At 42.9% G+C, this 22,470-nt stretch overlaps 1 protein-coding gene across 10 annotated transcripts in view; it reads left to right on the top strand.

The window, feature by feature from the left end:
- The window catches only part of ENPP2 (ectonucleotide pyrophosphatase/phosphodiesterase 2), a 131,612-nt gene that overhangs the window by 72,639 nt on the left and 36,503 nt on the right, over nt 1–22,470 (top strand). For 6 of the 10 annotated variants that reach the window (XM_020872104.2, XM_020872106.2, XM_070477468.1 and 3 more), the window contains 7 exons: nt 1,644–1,699; nt 6,703–6,768; nt 7,739–7,811; nt 12,310–12,465; nt 14,669–14,777; nt 17,910–18,035; nt 21,564–21,595. In XM_020872104.2, the coding sequence (XP_020727763.1) occupies nt 1,644–1,699; nt 6,703–6,768; nt 7,739–7,811; nt 12,310–12,465; nt 14,669–14,777; nt 17,910–18,035; nt 21,564–21,595 (618 nt within the window). The remainder of the gene's footprint in view (nt 1–1,643; nt 1,700–6,702; nt 6,769–7,738; nt 7,812–12,309; nt 12,466–14,668; nt 14,778–17,909; nt 18,036–21,563; nt 21,596–22,470) is intronic. The other 4 variants (XM_070477472.1, XM_070477470.1, XM_020872113.2 and 1 more) reach the window with 1 other exon arrangement.

Below are 22,470 nucleotides of genomic sequence, written 5' to 3'. Positions count from 1 at the left end.
AGGTAATATTATCTACACTTTAAAGAAATGTAGAGGCCTTAGCTTCCTGGAGGATCACATGGCTGGTAAGTGACAGAGGCAAAGCATAAAATCCAAGTAACTAGTCCCCACGGTCAGGTTCTTAACTGCCATAACTTCTCTCCCCCACAGCATGAGCTAGAAAGCATATATACACATACATATATAGATATATATTGTGTACACGTGTGTGCTGAGTCACTTAGTTGTGTCCGACTCTTTGAAACCCTACGGACGGTAACCTGCCAGGCTCCTCTGTCCATGGGATTCTCCAGGCAAGAGCACTGGAGTGGGTTGCCATGCCCTCCTCTCCAGGGGATCTTCCTGATGCAGAGATCGAACCCATGTCTCTGTGTCCCCTGCATTGGCAGACAGGTTCTTTACCACTGTGCCGCCTGGGAAGCCCAGGTACTATGTATGTGTATACATATTTGTATGTATTATATATACACTCTATCTATCTATCTACATATTGTACATATTATATATACACTCTATCTATATATTCATATGTATTATATATAAATACACTCTATCTATCTATCTACATATTGTACGTATTATATATACACTCTATCTACATATTCATATGTATTATATATATACACTCTATCTATCTACATATTGTACATATTATATATACAGTCTACATATTTGTATGTATTATATATACACTCTATCTACATATTGTACATATTATATATACACTCTATCTACATATTTGTATGTATTATATGTACACTATCTACATATTTGTATGCATTATATATACACTATCTATCTACATATTGTACGTATTATATATACGCTCTATCTACATATTTGTATGTATTGTGTATACTCTATCTATCTACATATTTGTATGTGTTATATACACTCTATCCATGTACCTACATATTTTTGGCCACACCATGGAGTATGTGGGATCTTAGTTCCCAGACCAGGGATCAAACCCACGCCCCCTGCTGCGGAGTTGCAGAATCTTTACCACTGGACCACCAAGGAAGTCCCTGAAAAGAATATTTTAGAAGACTTAATGACATGCTTGGGTCACCTAACTTACCCTAGGAACTCACTCCTAAAGTTCCATTTACTAAAAGGCTAAGTAAAAGGTGCAAGCAGAAATCCAGGATAAAAAATAATCTTCTCCCCAGCCCTATTTCATTCACCTCTTTGAGTATAAAATAAGGCAAAGCTGGGTTCCGCAATCTGGGCATCTGTGTGCCAAACTGGGGTTCTCTCTAGGCTTTCAACAGTCAAGGAAACATACGGTCACTTGAGGTCCTTTGATGAGCAGAATTCTGCCATAAAAGTGAAATGTTCAAAACGATGATCAGAAGGGACAGGTACAGAAGAGACTCTTGAGATGAAATAAGGGTTGCTTTTTTTAAAGCCACTATAATCATAGCAGAGCTTGAAAGCTTTTGCAGAGAATGTATTGAATAACTTTTATGGAAAGAATAATTCTGACTTCCAGATGTGAAAAAAAAAGTTGCAAATATTGGGAGATTTATGGTAGGGTATGGGTAAAGTTTAAGATGTCTGAGCTAATATATTTTAAAACCTTTTTCTTCTTTGACCAAAAGTCAAAACATGTTCTAAGCCTCTTATATTTTCCTCATTAGCTATGGATTACAGCCACGAAGCAAGGGGTGAACGCTGGGACATTCTTCTGGCCTGTGTAAGTTACCTCTATTTTGTCACTGTTTGTAAAATTACAGTTATGACTTAGTTTAAGACACACTCATTCAATTTGATTTCATTTAAATGTAAATGTTAGTACCTTCTAACTCAAGATAACCCTCCAGGTATTTTGGGGCGGATCCTCTCTCTCTTTTTCCATCTCGATTCTCTTTCCCTCCCCCATCTCTCTCTCTCTCCCCTCACCTTTTCTTAATGGAATGGAAGGAAGATTTTTCTCTTCTACGTCTAGTCATCCTTTAGAGTCTTCTGTTCCTGTTTGTAGATTTTTGGTAAGTTGGCACCTAGGGAATGTATATTTCTCAAACTATTTATCGCTGTGATTTGAGTTATCATTTTCTATAAATGTATTACAACATTCTATATTTATTTTGGTTCACAGCTTTAAAAATCAAATGTGTTGTTGAACAGCTGATGTAGTAGTCCAGAGACTGGACACTTCAGACAGGAGACCAAGAGGAACTCTCTGTTTCCCCCTCATTTTCCTACTGAGCTCCAGGGTTTCCTTAATAAGAGAAAAGAAACTGCTTCTCTTCCCCACAGAGGTGATGGGGCGGATTGGTAGTTAATGTTCATGAAACAGTCTTAAGATGAAACTTACCTAATAAAAGTGTCAACATGTTGATTATGTTTGAGGTTCCTTAGTAAGAGAAAGAATCTGTTTCAACTTTCATGGGAATTTTGTTCCCACTGAGACGTTCTTTCCATCTTGTTTTTTTTTTTTAAACCACCTAAAGCTGTTTCCATATTTGCCTCTTATGCCGTAACAAAAATCTGACTATTCTGTAATAGTAGAGTGCTGAGAGCAATCACAGGTTCAGATTAATCCAGAATGGTACCATCTATATTCTCAAAATTCAGGAAGAAAGGTAGCTTTTTCAGATTTGAAGTGCTAAATTGAAATTGGGTTTGGTGATTTGAAGCTAAGACAGACAGTGTCCCTTAAGAGTCTCCCGCTCCCCTTTTTAAAAAGAGATCTTCTTGGCTGAGAAAATGTGCATGGTAGAAGTGACATGTTGATTTACCAGCTTAATCTTATGCATAACACTTTTTAACCCTTGGCTGTCCTTGATGCTTTTAGAAGTGATTTCTTCTTCTCCACAACATACTTGGCTGGCAGAACGGAGAGGCACCAACAGTATAATTAATACTCAGTCCTCACCCTTACCCCCCGAAACTGCTGCAGCGCTTCATTGAAAAGGCTTAGTGTTCTGGTTCTGAATGGTGACTTTCTCCACCCATTTCAGACCTTACAAGAAGGTAGCTTTTGTGTGCTCCAAAGACGTCTGTAGTTTTGCTTTGCTTCTCAGACTATTCTTCCTTTATCTCTGTATCCTGGAAGTGACTTGGATTCATTTTCTTTCTTTCTTTAAAAAAAAAAAAGTCTTTAGAACTTAAAAAAAAGGTCACACTTCCAGGTATTTACTGGAATATATGTCAAGGAAATCTACATATCATCCATACTGAAAATTTTCAAATTTAAGCAGATTCAAACCATAGACTTGGACTTTGAAAGTCATCTTTTTAACCTGGTTCCATTCTGCAACCCAGAATTAGCCTTGCTTTTCAAATGATAGTATTTCGTTTCAGAATCACGCTCAGCTGTGTCTCCGTTACGTTCTTTACCATTGACTCATGCTCAGAGCAGTGCTTCCCTTTATGTATGGGAGTCGGATTGATTCCAGTCCCAACTCTGGTGCTCAGCAGGTTGCTGACCTTGGACAAATGTTTTAATCGCTTGACAAATCAATGTCTTCGTCTTTAAATGGGAGTGATAGTGTCTTGACCCTAGGGAGTCATGAAGATAGAATGAATTAACTTGCTTAGAGTCCTTAGGAGGGCACTTAGTACATAGAGAATAGCCAACAAATGGTACTTGTTTTCTTATTCACATTATGTCTCAACAATGGCCAGACAACGGCTATCTATGTATGACCTAAGGTAATTTGTTCCCCTTTAACACTGAATACCTCATCTAGTTCATTTTCCTTTTTTTTTTTTTCCTATTTCCTTTTCTTCTTGTAACATGTCTAATGTGCTTGGTCGCATGAGAAACCCTGTATCAACTGGTAATGGTGAGACAACCGCATGAATCCCTTTCTGTTTGGAGTACACTCTTCCTTTGTCAGATCTGTTTGTACTGTGTCTGCATCAGATTTTAAACATTCATGGCTAGGGGCCGTGTCTTTTCTAGTCTCTGAGGCTTTTTCATAAAGGCAGTCTTAGATCTGCAGGGAAACTCGGAGACCATTCTGTGTGACTCCTCACATCTGTGATCAGAATGCCAAGGCTTAGACAGGTAAAGTGTTGTGGCTAAGGTTATGGTTTCAGTGGATACTCAGGCCCCCACCTGCTCATCTCACGCTCTTACCACACGCATGCCCTCGCCCAGAGAAGGATGATCGCCTGCTTCTCTCTCCAAGCAGAGAATGGCAGCTCTTCCGTATTGGGTTTTTTTTTTGGTAGGAACGTCTTGTATCCTTACTATATTCACACAAATGCCTTGAATGTAATGTGCTTTAACAGATATTTCATGAGTGAGCGTATCATTTCTCTGGGCCCGTGAATCCAGAGCTTCCCTGGTGGCTCAGATGTAAGGAATCCGCCTGCAGTGCAGGAGACCCGGGTTCGATCCCTGGGTCGGGAAGGTCCCCTGGAGAAGGGAAATGGCAGCCCACTCCAGGGTTCTTGCCTGGAGAACTCCACGGACAGAGGAGCCTGGCGGGCTGCAGTCCACGGGGTCGCACAGAGTTGGACACGACCAAGCGACTGACACACACACGAATCCAGTCCATAACGATAGAAGCCCACAGTTTTCAATGTGCCAGACACGCCTCGAGTGCTTTAATCCTTACAACCACCTTGTAAGACAGCTCATTTTATAGAGCAACAGCAGGTTAAGTAGCTTGCCAAAGTCACATCACCAGTGTAAACCTCAGAGCTGATGTTTCTTCCCCTACTTGTCAAGTACCCCGTCTAAAGAAGGCATGTAAAGGGTGAGCAGTCTGAGCTTGAAACAAATTCTGTTAATCTGTATTTTTCTATTAGCATCAACTGAGTCCTTCAGAATCCATCTTTGTGACTTAACACCAATTACGTCAAATAAAGCAGCTTGTAGGTAGGTAGTGAAGTAAGGCACAATGAAAAGACCACGATACTCGCTTTTCTTTTAAGTTAGGAAAGAATTCAAAATATGTAATTATTTTGTTCAGATACAGGGGATTTCTAAGGCTGAGGAATTAAATACCTCAAGCGATTAACCCGGCTTGGCTTTGCCTACTTCTAGTTCAATTATAGGATATAATAAACAAGATCACGCTTATTTAGTAGCATTGGAATTTGTGTAAATGAGAACTTGTTTTATGGCAAACATGATTTTGTTGGGCTGGTAGGATAGTTCTAGACAGAGAAGTGGTCAGAGAGTGGAATGGCAGACCCAGCGTCTCTCGGGGAAGGGTGGTGTTGATGGAGGCGGGAGGGGGCAGATTCTGGGGGAGGTTGCTGAGTGGAGCTGCCAACGCTAGCCGTGACTCTGAAGTTCTGTCTTTCCCCTGGCTAGCCCATGCTCGTGTCTACCAAGACTGAAAGCTGAAATGGCTCACCCAGTATCCCATGATACATTTTTAATAGCTAATTTTTTAGAGTAGTTTTAAGTTCACAGTAAAACTGAACAGTGGGAGCAAAGATTTCCCATATATTGACTTGGCCCAAAAGTTCATTCGGGTTTTTCCGTAATATCTTAGGGGAAAACCTGAACAATTTTTTTGTCCAACCCAATACCTCCATCTGCATCCCACACGGGCACAGCCTCCCCCAGCACCAACATCCCCCACCAGAGTGGTACCCTGGTCACAAATGAGGAACCTCCATGGACACATCACTGTCACCCAGAGACCAGTTTACATTAAGGTTCACTCTTGGCCACAATCATTTTTACTATCCACAGTTAAATTTGGGCTTCAGTTTAAATTTATTGTAAACACGCTCCAATGTCTGATCTTGGATGAGGGAGCAGAAAAGTATGTTATGCTTCTTTTTAGGAAAGAATAAGCAAAATTCCCCATAAAGACATCACTCAGCTTGTGAGCATCATAATGTAACTAAGTCAGCCCACGATACAGTGCTATCATGCTAGCCGAGGGCTCTTGAAACGAGTGCCAGACTGAGGGTAATTATATTTCAACAGAGGCATGAGACTTAAACACAAAGTCATTGTGGATGAAGATTATACCCTTTTCGTCAGTCTCATAATTATATGTGCCTATTCTTGATAGATTTTTTATAGAGCTAGAAGAGAATTTCCCGAATACCTTTCCTAACCCCTTATTTTATAGATGAGGAACTTAAAGTTTCAGATTCAACAATGTTTCTTAAGTCATATAGCTATTTTGAGATAGCATGGTGACTAATCTTGCTTGTTAATGAAAATAAGAGCATTTTTAGCGCTTACTGTGTGCCGAGCACTGTGCATGCCTTTTGCCCATCCTGCCTCATCCATCCTCGCAGCCGAGCTGTGCAGCATGTGTTACCGCTGTCTTTATTTGACTGGTGAGGAAACTGAGGCTGAGAGGTCAAAGAAGCCTGGAGGTCAAGAGAGGCCACGCTAGCCGAAGGCAGACCCGGGATACGAGCCCCGGCCCCTCTGCGGCCACAGCTAACGGCTTTACCCCCTCGATAGCAAGGGTTCCGAGGCCGGCGTCCTTTTCGTCTGCGGCCAGGCCTCTGTGAGCAAGGCAGATTCTTCACTTGACTGTGAATCAGTTTCCAGTCTTGTCTTCTGCGGCCGAGGCTGAGCAACATGACCTGTTGCAAATAGAAATGGACATTTAAACACTAATTGGAAAAGGGACCTTTTGCTCAGTGAAGTGGAAACAGATGTGGTAAGTAGAGAGCCGCTGGCCCGGGTGCAGGAGCAGGCGCTCGGCAGGCTGCAGTCCGTAGCGGTGCCTCCTGACCTCACGCTTGCTGGTTGCTGCCCCACAGGGTGATCCCTCACGAGCGGAGGATACTGACCATCCTGCAGTGGCTGACCCTGCCGGACCACGAAAGGTATCTGCCCCCTCCCCGGCTCGCTCCCTGCGTGAGTGCGTTTCTGTTTCGGGGTGGAGCTGGGCGAACACCGCCATGGGCGGTGCAGCAGGGGCACAGCCAAGGCCCGCCGCTGTTGCTGGTTCTGCAGTTTACGCCTTAAACGCGACCTCCCTAAGAGGGGTTCAGGGCACAGTGCATGCAGGTGGCTGAGGACAGCTCAGTTACGCGGGTTACTCCAGGTGCTAATCCTGGTCACCACAGCAGAGCTCGAGCGAGTTCTTTCTTGGCTTTGGTGAATAAACCAGCAGCATCCCAAGAACTGGGAAAGCACGAAGACTGACTTGTGGAAAGGTTTTATTTTATCGACGTGTAGTTGATTCACAGTGTGTTAGCTTTACTGCATAACACAGTGACTCAGGTACACATTTTATATGTGTGTGTATATACACACATTCTTTTTCATGTTCGTTTCCATTATGGTTTGTCACAGGATGTTGACTGTAGTTCCCCGTGGTGTACATATAAACAGTCCTATATAAGCAGTAAGGATTGCTTGTCCATTCAATAGATAATAGCTTGCATCCGCTAATCCCAAACTCCCAACCCAAAAGACTGATTATTTTCACTTGAGTGGAGCTGTTCTTTCAGGCTGCAGATTGCATGGCCCCGTGAACTCTCACTGGGTTCTATTATTTTAGGGATCAAAGACCTGAGTTTGCATTCAGATTTTCCTCGTGAGTTTTTATTTCTGAAGGTAGTAACCGGGTAGTTGCCACAGTGGGGGTGGTGTAGAGGGTGGTGGATGTGGAAATAATAGAAAACAACAGAAAAAAAAAAAAAAAGAAAGAGACTTTTTTCATGGTAAGACTAACAGTGGTTGGGTGGTTAACTCGATTTGCAAGGATGTTTTGGTGATGTGTAGGGATAAGTGATGTTCTTTGTTGTGTGTGGTTTGGGGGAGATTCTGAACCTTCCAATTTTCCCGTAGGCCTTCAGTATATGCCTTCTATTCCGAACAGCCTGATTTCTCTGGACACAAGTATGGCCCCTTTGGCCCTGAGGTTAGTAGCTTATCTTCTGCCTGAGAGCCTATGTCCCTGGGCCGCCTCGTCTACTGACCTGATTTCAGGATTTGCACAAAGTCTCTTAGCGTGTTGGTGTGTGTACGGTAGATACAGAGTCAAAGAACTACAAGAGTGAAAACATTTAAAAGAATCTTAAACATACCTGTTTTTCTTACAGGAACTTCATTTCAGATTGATTTGTTATGCAAGCATATCCTAAACTTGGTGTTCATAGGAGGGTGTTCCTATCTTCCAGCTTGGTGTTCATACATTCCAGCCACTTGGTGTTCATAGGTTCCAGTCCTGCAGGCATCAGTCAGAAGACGAAGGACCGGGAAGGGCTGGCCTTTGCCGTCACCGGGATAGGAGTGGAAAAGAATCTAGAGATGCAACCTGCAGTGCAAGGCCGTGCGACTGAGTTTCAACTCCCTTAGAAAGGCAGTGCGGGTCAGAGAGGCTAGGTCAGCTCAGTAGCCTTCGCAGGTGCAGGTGACCTGGAACACATTGTAGCACTGGGCACTTTTTGTTTGATGAATCTTGGCATAGGTATATACCTGTGAGAGCATCACCAGGATCAAGACTATGAACGTATCCCTCACCCCCTAAGGTGAAACAAATTCTTAATTGCAAGAAAAACACTATTGAATGAATCTGTTTAGTAAAGCAGTGTGACACCCTTATAGCAAACACTCGGGAACCGTAGTAGGTCAGTTTGTAAGGTAGTATGCTGGAGAACTTCAAATTCTGGAGGTGGAAAAGGCATGGTGAGATTTTATTATGTTGCTCTTTTATCAAGTGATGGAAATTTCCCCAGTACTTCAGCATAGATCATTTAAAAATGTGCTGGGATTTGCGAATCTAAATCTTTTAATATTTTAAATGTTTTCCACCACTCTTTCTTCCTGGGGTGCTGAGGTCTACATCAACATAATAAAACTTGATTTTGGATGAGAAATTATTTCACAAACTCTTCGACGATGGAAAATACCTCCTGTTCTCAGATAGCCAACGGCAGCACTGTTGGCTATAATTAAGTTTCTCATGTTCAGCATAAGAATGACTAAGGAAATACAGATAAGTACGTCTTGGCTTAAGTATTTTTGATCAAAATGCAGGATGTTTAAACAAAGGCAGTAAATACTGAGAACCATAAATACTTCTGAATGCTTTAGCATCAGTTCAGTGGTGATTTCTCTAAGCTCTGGAAACTAGCGGCTATGTGAAACCATTCTTAGTTTGCCTTAAATCATTGAAGTCATGTAAGTTCGATGTTCTTTTTCCTATTCCTTTGATGTTTAACCGCTGCACATGATTATGAAACACAAATGATAAAACGAGACAAACATCTGCATACATGAAACACAGAACTTATTCTTGCCAGAGCAAGCATGGCCGTTTTATCCTTAGGATGATTTTCTTTGAGATTAATCTGAAGTGAACAAAAGGAGCCGCATTTTTTTAAGATGTTAAAAAAAAACACACACCAAGCCCTAAGCAGTTCCATGTGCCCTATTTAAAGGTTCGCTTTTGCTTGGATAATAGTATCCCTAAAAGACTGTAACAGAGGCAAACAGAGATGGGTATAGCCATTCCTTAAAAAGCAAGAGGCTGGTACTTTAGGAGGGCTGCTCCAGTTGCTTGGCTGGTAAGTATACTTGGAAATGTAACTTCTGACTCCCAGACCAGAGAACCATTAAACTCTCCTGTAGTACGGGAGATAAGCAAAGTGATCCATTAACAGCCATGTTCAAACCGCACAGAACGTTTTCTTTATGTCAAAAGGTGACTTTTTAACAATACACAGAAGGTATAACTGTTATAATTTTCATTTCCTTAAAAGTTATAAGGCTCAGCAGTGAATGTTCTTTATCCACAAACATCTCTGGATTTCTCATATACATAGTTAAGTTATAATTACTTACTTGAAAGTGTGTGTGTGTTTTCATTGAGAAATGAATTAAAAGTTTTTTTAAAGTACTGAGCAGTGATAAATAAAGCATAATACAGGATGCTTTAATTAGCTGTAATGATGGTTCTAGGTTTAGGATTCTCATAAACATATAAATCTTTTTTTCCTGAGTATTTCTGAATTGAGAGTTAGAAGGATTCTTGCTATATTCTTTTTAGTATTAATGCTTCTTATAACTGGGATATTCTCATATATCCACGGGGTAAAACATTTATGATGAGATGTTGGAATGTACCTTCTGTTACGATAACCTGAGAACTTTATCACTTTCTTCCCTTAAGAGGAAAGGGGTATTTTCAGATTTCAACTAATTCTCATTTGGTTCTAGAAATCTTATTTTTTACTGAGAGAAACACAAAACAGTTTATACTTTTCAAACATGAAGCCAAAGCCAGAAAAACCTCATTTTGTGTGTGTGGTAGACAGAATTGGTTTATCTACCTCATAATATATATTTCTCACTTGTCTTTATTGAGCATACAAAGACTATGCTGGCTGAAAGATTATTGTTGAAATCAGTAACATGCTGTCTTTTACGTCTATTGGGAACATACCTTGCGTCTGAAATTCAATCAGACTGATTCAATCTGGCAGCATGTCGTCTGCTCCAGTACAGCCGACGTTTGCGCTTTCTTCGCCTGATATCTGAGTATACTTTTTTCAGGATGATTCGCAAAGGTTATTAAATGAGATGACCACACGTGGGGCGTGTAGCTCCAGGCAGTGGTGTATCACTCCTGGTTTCAAAGCGTAATGGTGAATGTTCTGAAAACATGCTTGCTTTTGGTTTTTGGCGTAACCTTTGACCTTCTGTGCTTCTCTCCGTGACTCTTGGTTCGGCTGCTCTTCAGGCCCGGAGGCAGAGCTTTGGCTGGCTAGTTACTACCTTCAGACGGCAAAGTATCCTGAAAAGCAGGGAAATTTGCCCCCTCTCCTTCCCATCCTTTTAATAACCTCAGGCTCAATCTTCTAAAGTCAGACTAAAGTATGGCTGGTCAGTGAAAACTTAGCTTGCGTCCACCTCTAACATTTGAAGGAGGAAATGCGTGCCGTATGACCCCTGGATGGAAACTCGTTTTGCCTAAATCCCCTGCTGCTCCTCTAACCCCGCGATCGGAAGGGCTCGCCTCTGGAGTCTCCGGAATGTTGAGGTCTCTTGCGAATGGCCGAGTGTCTGATGGGCAGACTTGAGCACTAGCTGAATGTGTTTGGTGACCATGAAATGGTAAACTCTCTTTTTCCTTTTGCTTCTCATCTCATGGGGAATTGGCTAAACCGGAAGCATTTAAAAACAAGCAAGCACACCAAACCAGAGTCTGGGGAGGTGCTGTGTCTGTCCATCCTCCGTGGGAGAGAGGATGGGACGGCAGTGTCTCTGCAGTGCTTGCTCTGGACACAGCGACACTGCATGGCAGACGCGTCCCGGGGACACACTAACATCACCCCTCCTTTGCCCCTTCTTGCATCTGAATGATTCTCAGAACAGTCCCCCGAGAGAAATCAGCTAGGTGGACGGCAGGCCTTGCTGCTTTAAGTCACCTTTGCACCATCCGCAAATCAGGGGCTTGTTTTTCTCCAGCATTTGGAAGTCCGAAAAGGTTATCTTTCCTCAGTTTACGTATCAGCCTTTACCACCCAAGAGAAGTTCAAAACAAGATGCTTAGTCAGTCGCTACCTTCCAGACCGCTACCAAGAGGGGAATTTCTAACAGAAAGAGGATAAGTAGACTCTTTCTTGATATAAATATACTAAGACAAAAAGATCTTGATGACTTTTTGCATTTTATCTAATTTTATGAGAATTTTTTTTTAAAATGACCGTTCTATTGATGATTATTTCTTGGCTTGGAGTTCCTCTCTACCAGAAACCCAAATTATCAGTGGGAAACTCTCTCCTGATTTGTGGAAATATCGGTATATTCATGACCAAGGAGGATTGTTTGGTATTTATGTTTCATTTCATCCTTGGTTTAAATTTTTTTCCTGATCCTTTCCAAGGAAGGTGACAGTTGCATGGATATATTTGGTGGTCTGAATAGATACCTGTCTGAATCCGAATTGAAACTACATCCATGAATCCCTTTGCACTTTGAAATGACTGAGTGATTAGTATTTATTTTTCAGCGAGTACTTTATAAATGGAGAGTTTCTCATAACCAAGGACCAGCCTCTCCATGACGCAGGAGTTGTGGAATACAGAACTCTGTGTCACCTTCAGGTGTATCCACGAGTAGGCTCCTCAGCCAAAAGAGATCACACGACCAGGTCCTCTTAAATTATATTTTTGTTCTCAGTGAAGAAGCTGTGACAGCAACATCGAGTTCAGTTTAGGAGGCTTCTCTCTCTAGAGTTCCCCAAATCACCCCTCATAACAATTCTTTTTTAATCACTTCAGAAGGAGTCTTAGTTTGCCTTTTGTTTTTTCACTACGACTTCACTGAGCCTAGATGGCAAAATGTGAGCTTTATTATCTGACCCAGAGGGACAGACGGCTTCTGAGTCCACACATCTCTATCCGCCAGTACAGGAGAGTAGTTATGGTTCACCTTTTACTCCGGCTAAGAGACCTAAGAGGAAGGTTACCCCTAAGAGGAGACAGGAAAGACCAGTTACTCCTCCAAAGAAAAGAAGAAGAAAAGTACATAGGATGGATCATTATGCCGCGGAAGCTCGTCAGGACAAAGTAAGTTTATCTATTGTTCCAAAGATTTGTGGCGGGCAGCCCGGAGGTTCCCTTCAGTGCCTTGGTTTGAAAACCAGCTGAATGCATTTCAGAAAACATTTGGTGTGTCTCCCTTGGCTTTGAGTCCAGAAACATGTAGCACTTCAGAGGTTAGCACTCATGTGACGCGTTCCTGAACTCAGCCAAAAAACAAACACCCTTCTACTTGCTTTAGAGTTAGTTGCCCCCAAACTAATGTGAACATTTAGGCGTGAACGAGTGTTAAGAGAGCTGTTGGTTTTGCTTGCACTTTTCCACAGAATTTGTCACAGTTTGTAACCTTGGTTCTTGAGAACAACCCAGCAAGGTAGTCGGGGAAATCCTCAAAGACGGTGTAGATTAGCTCAGTAGAGTAGGGGATTAGGTTAGCAGTCTGTGCCGAGTTCAGAGGCAGTCTTAGGTGATAGACGGAAAGAGGTGAAATGGAAGGAGAGAGGAGACAATGGGTGGGCAGAGGCGGGTGCGTTTTCTTGTAGAGATGTGGGCAGCGTGTTCCCTTCATTACCTTCACAATAGCCTCGAGGCTGTTCCTTTTCCAGACACCTCCAGATACCGCCAAGGCACTATCTAATTTATTGTTTGAACTGATCACTGAGAAGTAGGTTCTGGGTTTTAGCCTGAGTCATCTTGTTGACCAAAGGAAATTAATCTGTTGCCAGGGGTTGATATAGGTTGTGCTTTGGTATTTCTTTGTCTAAATGAAGGCCTTAGAGGTGAGCATGGTTTCCTCAGAAGCAAACACCCCTGTCTACCCTCAGTTAGTCTCTTCAGATTACGCTGCATACATCGCTCTGAAGCTTTCTCTCATGACTTACTCCTTGGGACAGAATTTGAAATACTGACTTCTGTCGTAGAGGAAAACAGATTTACACCTTGACTTTACTGATGACATTGTATGAAGGAAGATCCTGAGTCCTCTGAGAAGATGCCAGTGGAAGATCGTATCATGTGTCTGAGGAAAGAAGCTATGCGGACCCCTTCCGTTCTTGTGGGAGGCACCTTGAGCGGATGTGTGTGGCTGTAGCTCAGCTGTCAGAGTCGGCTGAAGTACTGTCAGGTGTTTGGCTGACGGGGTGTTTCTTGAAAGTCTCTCTATTGCCCAGAGCTGAGCGGGACGTCCCCAGTGCCTCTAATACATGGGGACATTCATGCCATGGGGCTTCCTTGGTGGCTGAGACAGTCAAGACTCGGCCTGCAGTGCAGGAAACCGCGGTTTGATCCCTGGGTCAGGAGGACCCCCTGGAGAAGGGAATGACAACCCACTCCAGTATTCTTGCCTGGGAAATCCCGTGGACAGAGGAGCCTGGCGGGCTACAGCCCATGGGGTAGCAAAGAGTTGGACACGACTGAGTGAATAACTCTTTCACTTTCTTGCTGTTAGAAACTGCCATCTGAAGCAAGGACTTGAGAGATGAGTTATGATTCTTAGGCTTTGGAAATGTTCTCTGGAGAACTGAGTTTTCATTTTTCATTAGGCTAAATAAGAAACTTTCTAGGACAAGCTCAGTGACTCACTTCTGTTTAAGTTTGGACTCTTATAGATTCGTATTTTACTCCTGATCAGCCTGAAAGGGGCTAAATTGAGAAGGAGTAGCTTGTTTCCTAGGAGAGGCCCTTCTCTTGAGAATCTAGTGTCAGAAATTGACAGTTAAGTTTTTTTGGAGCACTAGATGGGTCTCATCGTGTTAATGATGCTCCAGTTTGGCATCATTAGTGAAAGGTTGCCATTTAACCTCAGAGCTGCTTTTGATCCCCTTGGCCTCCATCTTCTTGCCGTGGCTCAAAGCCTAAGTGGTTTCCCTTTCAGGGGTCAAGGAGCTCAAACTGTCCGTCTTATTTTCTGCTCACTCTCAACATTCTTGGATGTAAAGGACATTGTTATCTTTTAGAAAGGCCATTTTATTTCTAAAGAAAAGAATTGCCCTTAATATTTCAATTTTTGTGTCAAAGAATCTTGAAAGGGATTGGATGAGGAGAGGTTTAACTTTCCTTAAAGTGTACAAATAAAAGCGCTTAGACCAGGTTTCCATTTAGAATGACAGGAAAATCTCCCTAGACAAAGCTCTGCCTCTGGGCCTGAAGTTTTTTTTCCAGCATGTTTAGATCTTTGAGATACTGAAAGGGAAAAAAAAACCTTCAGAGACTAATTTGCTCCTTTTTCCAGATGACGAATCCTCTGAGGGACATTGACAAAACCGTGGGACAGTTAATGGACGGACTGAAACAACTGAAGCTGCATCGCTGTGTGAATGTCATCTTCGTTGGAGACCATGGTAAAACTTTCTTTATCTAAGCAGATAAGGTTTCTGGTGGTGTTGGGGAATCCCAGAAATCCCAGGTTGTATTCCTTTTCTTCCTTCCCCCTTCCTTTCGGATGGGGAAAGAAATTGGACCGTGACTCAAAACTATGAGATGAGCTGAGACTACTCTTGCGTTCATGTCAATCAAAACCAGGGACTTCCTGTATCTTCCTAGTCTTTGTAGGAAAAGCCTTTCTTACAAAATCTGTCTCTTATTAAAAAGTTACAGGACATTCCCTGGTGGTCCAATGGTTGGGACTTAGCGTTTTCACTGCTGGGCCCAGGCTCACTCAATCCCTGGTCAGGGAGCTAAATTTCATAAGTCTTGCAGTGCAAAAAAAAAAAAAAACAAAAACAAAACAGTTGCAGACAGTTCCCTTGTGATAGTAAGAGTTTCCTCTGTGAATATGATATATCACTGCTAGTCACAACCCTAAAAGGTGCTCACATGATTCATATGGCTAAAAAATAAATTTGAACATGATGAAAAGGTGGAGACATAGCCTTCTGCTATAGAAGTGACATATAAGGGAAATTATTTCCCTGTATTCACTGAGTGAATTCTAGACCCAAGCCAGAGGACCCTGTTTCAATAGAGATGACTGTTAAAGAGAGGAAGAAACAGTTTAGGAAGCAGTTTTCCAAATCACTGTATAAAGGAGAAAAATTCATGGATCAAGAGCATCATAAACATTGTATGTTGATAGAGCCGGGGGAGGGATGCATCAGAGAACATTCTTACTTCACAGGTATGCAGACTGAGTTCCAGAGAATGCCTCCTGCATTCCAGAACTAACAGTTTGAGACTGTGACTCTGGAAAATGGGCTGCTCCCTTCTAGGAGGGTTTAGAAGAAGAAAATGGGTTGAGCCGGTGGTTCTGTTAAGATTGGGCAAATAAATCTCCCCAATCAAACCGCTGCTCTGGGCCTGAAGTTTTCTTTACAGAATGTTCTAGAAGATCTATGAGAATTAAAAAAAAAAAAAAGAGCCCTGGGATTAACTTGCTCTTCTGCAGGGACTAAACGTGACTGTCTGCAGAACTGTGCCCCAAGAGTTTGACTTGCTGGAGAGCTGCAGATTGGATAGAGAATTTGGAGCCTGTGACACAGCTGATTCAACTTAAGTGGTCCAGAGGTGTCAAGGACATTTGGTCACGTGGTGGAGCCAGATGTCTAAGAAGTAGATGGGTTCCATTGAGTCACTGCTGGAACCTTGTAAAAGTCTTGGCTAGATAAAATTCATGTCTTGCTGGTGGGAAGCCTTCTGAAATGAATAGACGGCATAGCTTCTCTTTCTTAGAAGGTAACATTGTCTGGCGTTTTGGAGTGAGAATGGGTTGCACTGGAGTTCAAATTACACGGTGCCACTTAAAAGGCTCTCCAAGTCAGCCTCCTCATTTGCAGAATGAGAGCACCAACACCACTGCCAGAGTCAGCCTGGGGGGTGAAGGGTGACGAGGCTCGAGAAGCACGTTGAAGCAAGAGAGATGCTTCACCACTGGGGCAGCTTAAGTGACTTAGAAAGGTAGAAAATGGAAGATCCTTCTAGTCTCCCATTCATATGTACGTAGGGACTTGCCCTTCCTGGATGAACGCTGTCGTCTAGTCGACTCTGTATGTGCGTGCCTGCTCAGTTGCTCAGTCATGTCTAATTCGTCTGACTCTGTGGGACCCCGTGGACTATACAGCCCACCAGGCTCCTCTCTCCATGGAATTTTCCAGGCAAGAATACTGGAGTGGGTTGCTATTGCCTTCTCCAGAGGATCTTCCCGCTCCAGGGATTGAACCGGCGTCTCTTGCATTGATGGGCAGACTCTTTACCACTGAGCCACCTGGGAAGTCCTTAGTAGACATTGTACTAGAACATATAGCTGTCTATTGTTTTAAGTTTTCTTCCAGAGATTTTAAATGTTAAAAGGCAAATCTAAGCCCTTGTGCTATGTTGGGATATATTTTTCTATCTATATTTTAAAGCAATCTGGGGCTTTTTAAAAATTTTTTTTATAAGGACTGTATAAATAGATTTTTCTTTGAAGATTGTGGTTACTTCCTTCCAGTTTGTATTAAAAAGAGGAAGGGGTTTGAATCTGGGATCCCAGAAGGTGATAATTTAAATTTTACTAGATCAGGACCACTCTGCTTATTCCAGAACCTTAGGGAATCCTTAAAAAAATCATTTATGTTCCCCCTCTTAAAGAATATTCAGATAGTGGATTGTACAAAGCAATATATTAAACCTTTCCAACTTCATCTCATCTCATAAATTCTGAAATGACAATAAAGTTCTCTTCCAGCCTCCATGATTTGTCATTCTAAAATTTGAGTTTCTTTTTATTTAGTTATTTTTTATCATTGATCAAGGAATTTTTTGGTTTTTTTTTGATGAGAGGCAGGTAGCAAATCATTGGTGGGCAGATATAGTATTTGTTGACTTAAAAAATTCGCTACCTAGACCCTTTTTGTGTTCTAGTTGCTAGCTTTCAGCTGTAACTGATTGCATTGTTTACAGTGTTGTTTTGTTTTTCAGTTTGGGTGGTCACTGGGGTTGACCTTTTTCCTTCTCTCTCTTATTTCCAGTACTGTTTGGTCAGTAACATCCAAGGCCACCAGTGAAGGCAGAATGAGGACTGGTGCTTATGTGCTCAAGTCAGGAGATGTATTAGAGCGAGAAGAGAGAGAGTTGGAAAATGAGATTTTTGTAAAAGAGACACAGAACTATACATTCCAGTGATTTGCATCACTCCCAGCTAGAAAGAGTTTAAAGCGATTTGGGATTTTTTTTAAAAACGAATTTATCTTTTTCATAATGATCTTTTTTTTTTTTAAAAGATCATGGTTGCTTCCTTTATCTTGTTCTTGCTGAATGACTTAAAATGGTAACTGAGATGATGCATTTTCAGCCTTCTAGTGCTGCAAGATGATATGACTCAATCAAAAGTCTGGTGAAAAGATTATATAAAGAAGCACTAAAAAATCCAAAGTCAAGTTAAGAAATCTCAAGAGAGGGATCCTCACATTCACTTGTGCCTGAATATTATCTTTAGTGTCTGTGTTGAGATTTTAATTTTATAATTGCCTGAAAATACTTTTCCCCCCTTCCTATAGGAATGGAAGATGTCACATGTGATAGAACAGAATTCTTGAGCAATTACCTGACTAATGTGGATGATATTATTTTAGTGCCAGGAACTCTAGGAAGAATTCGACCCAAATTCAACAATCATGCTAAATGTAAGTTGACTCGTAAAACACTAAGTTGTTAGAATGGTAATACAGTGGAGTGAGAAGGGGCTTGTTCTCTGAAGCTGGACTACTTGAGGGAAAGCCTGGCTTTGCTATTTCTTAGCCGAGTGAACTTGAATAAGTCATTGAAACTAAACCTCAGTTTTTTTGTTTTTTAATCTGAGGGGGAATAAAGTGGTGATAACAAACAACTAGCTCATAGGGTTGTTGTGAAAATAAATCTATGGGTATCGCTTAGAATAGTTCCTGACCCCTGGTAGCATTATATAAATATTTGCTCTTGTTTTTATCATGTGGAAAATACACTTACTTTGAGGCATGTGTATAACCATAAACTTCTGTTTACAAGAGAAGAACGTCCAACCGGAGGCTCTTACTCTTTAGCTGAAGTGAGGGCGTCCGTGACAGGGTTGGCAGAGCTGCCCCTAGAGCCTGGAGTTTCCCGGGAGCCTGGATGAAGGGGATCTCCTCACCTATGGGAGGTGATTGACAGAAACCAGCAGGAGAAGCTATGAAGCCCTTGAAAAGTGGCAGCTGTTCCGGAAGATCAGAAATAAAATAAACAGGAATAGTCTTATCGCTTCTGTTTTACACATTGGGGTTATGATAAGTCACCGCGGAGAACTTTGATTTATGGGCTAAGATATTTTAGATGTTGCCCAACCACCTAGCTTTAGAGAAGTCTGTAGTTTTATTAGAGACATGCGGCATTTTGGAAAGAAAAAAAAAATCCTTTAGCATTTTTATTCTTGGGAATAAGAAACCATTGGCACCAAGCAGAAAGCTTTGGAAAATTAAAGTTTTTCCCAAAGGATGTTCCTGAGTCAACACAAACGGGAAGCATTCCAAGGTCAGCTCCAGGCAACGCTGAGAAATAAACAAAAGGGTGGGTGTGTCTGCCCTCTCTTCACGCCTTCTTGGTCCTCTGCGTCCTCTCTTCTCTGCTCATTGGAGATAGGCTGGCCCTCGCCAGAGGGACCCGTGGGTACCTCCTGATTTAGTATTTGCTTTCTAGGGCTTATGCAAGAGAGGTTTTGTCTAAAGATATTCAAGACATCTCTAAAAGTAATAGGAAGTTTATTTTGGGGGGAGGGGAAGAAAAACTGTCCTGGGGCCAGTGAAATGGTAACTACCAATAATTAACTGTCTTGTATCTTAAAAAACACGTCCATCCATTTTGTGAGAGGCCACAGAGAAGCCGGGTGAGCGCACAGACAGCAGTGATGGGCTGTCCGGGCTCGAATCCGGGTTCAAGTCTCTGCTGGTTGCCTGCCTCTATGACCGTGGGCAAGCTTCCTAAACACTGAGCCTTGGTCTCCTCACCAGTAACATGATTATTGGGAAGGGTGAATGAGAGATTCTCTACTTAGCTTCTCTACTTATCACTTGGATTAGTGCTGGGCACAGAGTCAAAGCAAAATAAATGGTAGTTACAGTGATGATGTTTTAAGCCAGATATATACACATCCTACTGAACCCTTCCAATAGCCCTGCGTGACAGGTATTATCATCTCTTCTTATAAACAGCGATAATCAAGGCTCAGAGAGAGATGCAGTAATTGGCTAAGGGGGCAGCTAATGAGCGGTGGGGCTGGGATTCACACCCAGATGCTTCACTGGCTCTTAGCTGCTGCCCCGTCCTGAGGTTCTGGGCGCCTTTCGTCTCGAGGGGCTGGTGGCATGAGAGCTGAGTGTTTCAGGATTGAAGGCTTGGTGTCTCACACGTGGGCTCAAGCCTTTGGTGTTTCCTAGAAGTTCTCTGGGATTTTCTGAGATAATGATTATTTTTCTTCATTATTGAAGCATATGAACTCACTCTGGTCCCTTTGAGGACTGTGGTTTACGAGGTCACCGAGTGAGGAGGCTGAAAGCATGGCTTGCCAAAGGGTCCCGTTTGGCGCGTTCCCCCACCTTCTAAATGCCCACTGGCTCAGTGAGGGCCCCCAGCAGAGCTGTCATGAGTGACCAGAGAGGCGGTGCCTGCGGTTTTGTTACAGAGGGGCTGCATGCGGTGTGGGTGCGATCTGGGTTAATGATTGCGGCTACCATTGTTACCTATCTCCTTGCCTTTGAAAGATGCAGCTAAATTTTAAGTCCAATTTAAGTAGAAGGGAATCCACATATATCTTCAAATTTCATAGCTTTAGAAGTAAGATTCTGAACGTTGTCTTTGAAGAGCGCACATTTATGCGGCCAGGCAAGCTTACTAGTGTATTTGCACCAGCCTCCACAAGTCTTTGCTTCTGTTTACTAGCACGGTTACTGCGCGCTGACGCTGCCCCGGGCCTGGGGGATGCAGCAGGAAATGACAGGCACTACCTGCTCCGCGGGTGTTTACATTCGGGGGACAGCTCCCCCCTGCCTGTCCGTATCTCTTCCGAACGCTGCTTTCCTTTTCTGCTGATTCTATAATGACATGCTGAAGCAAATTTTTGGAAAACAAAACAAAATCCAACCAACCTACAATCTCCTCTTTCTCCCCACTCCCCCACGCCCAAAAGGGGACCTTCAGATCATACAATCCTGTCCACAGTTTACACACAGCTATTATTTGCATAGCTTTGCTTTTAGCTAGTTCAGGATATTGACGAAAATATCCTTTATTTGCTGGTAGTGAAAAGGAGGTCTGTCCATACGTGTGTGTGCGTGTGTGAGAGAGAGAGAGAGAGACGGAGAAGGGGCAGCCACTCGTGTCATTAGACCTGTGATATTACTGAGGACACCAAACTCCCTTTAGAAAAAATAACTCAGTGGATTAGAAGATCCATCTTAAAGGTGAACGGTCACTTGTTTCAAAGATCTACAGCTACATAGGGAGTTCCATTCAAAGCCCCAATGCCTCAGTGTAGTTCCTGATGCTTAATTTAAGGTAAACTCAATCCAGGCTCCAGAGGGACCCTTTAGGAGGGTCTTTTTTAACTTTTTCTTTTATATTGGAGAATAGCTGATTAACAATGTTGTGATAGTTTCAGGTGAACGGCAGAGAGACTGGGCCATACATACGCATGTATCCATTCTCCCCAAGCCTCCTCCCCTCCCGCCCAGGCTGCCACTTAACATCGAGCAGAGTTCCCTGTGCCCTACAGCAGGTCCTGTTGGTCGTCCACTTTAAATATAGTGGTGTGTATATGTCCATTGCAAACTTCCTAACTATCCCTTCCCTGCAACCTCCCCCCCGGCAATCATAAGTTCTCTAAGTCTGTGAGTCGGCTGGGAGAATTTTAAAAAGCCATTTACCCAGCAACATCCTGGTGCTCTGAAAGGAGGAATTCCCTTTCAGGAAAGTTGACCCAGACTTAGCGGGGACATTTACCATCGGAATTTCTACTTATTTTGATGTATTTCATTTACTAAACTATTAAATACCCACACAGAGTTTTGCATGTACTTGAAACAAAATCTAAAGAACTCTTCCAGAAGAAAAAGAAAAGGACTGAGATTCTTGCTGCAACATTGGTTTCTCTCGGTGACTCTTGTCAACTCTTCTGAACTCTCTCTCCTTCTCTCTTTGAACAGATGACCCTAAAGTCATTATTGCTAATCTCACGGTAAGTGTTGCATATCCCGGGACTCTGCCCTTAGAGTAATTTCCGCACACTCACCTCCTGTGCTCACCTCCCTGTAGGATGAGAGGAGCGTTTTCCTCACCGCCCTGCCATCCAGTGTGTTTATTTCCCTAAGAGCTTTCAGAAACCCTGGCCCTTGGACAGCAGCGGGCTCCCTAATGGTCTTGGCAGTGATCCAGAATGGGGGTATTTGATCATGCCATTAGGGCTGAAAAGCCTTCATCCTTGCTTAAATAGACCCTTGCACTTTCTGAATCAGGTCTGCGCAAGCCCCATTCCGTTTCCACCATCCAGATTAGAGAGCTTTAAAGCGCCTGAGGAGGTGACCTCGTGAACCTCACCGCTCCCTCCTCTCTGCCCCACCCCCTGCCCCACCCCTGGACTTAGAGTGTTTGAGAAAAGCCTTGGGGTTTGAGCTGCTCTGTGTGACGGTCCCACGAGTCAGGGACATATCTTAAAAACGTCTAACTCCCCTCTGTGATACCCTTCCATGTCCTCTTCAACGTTCAGTTCAATTCAGTTGCACAGTCGTGTCCACCTCTTTACGACCCCATGAACCGCAGCATGCCAGGCCTCCCTGTCCATCACCAACTCCAAGAGTCCACCCAAATTCATGTCCATGGAGTCGATGATACCATCCAACCATCTCATCCTCTGTTGTCCCCTTCTCCTCCCGCCTTCAATCTTTCCCAGCATCAGGGTCTTTTCAAGTGAGTCAGTTCTTCACATCAGGTGGCCAAAGTATTGGAGTTTCAGCTTCAACATCAGTCCTTCCAATGAACACCCAGGACTGATCTCCCCCAGGATGGACTGGTTGGATCTCCTTGCAGTCCAAGGAACACTTAAGAGTCTTCTCC

This window comes from Odocoileus virginianus, chromosome 15, assembly GCF_023699985.2.
Source record: "Odocoileus virginianus isolate 20LAN1187 ecotype Illinois chromosome 15, Ovbor_1.2, whole genome shotgun sequence".
Classification (NCBI taxonomy): domain Eukaryota; kingdom Metazoa; phylum Chordata; class Mammalia; order Artiodactyla; family Cervidae; genus Odocoileus; species Odocoileus virginianus.
This window is presented reverse-complemented; position numbering and strand designations above follow the sequence as displayed.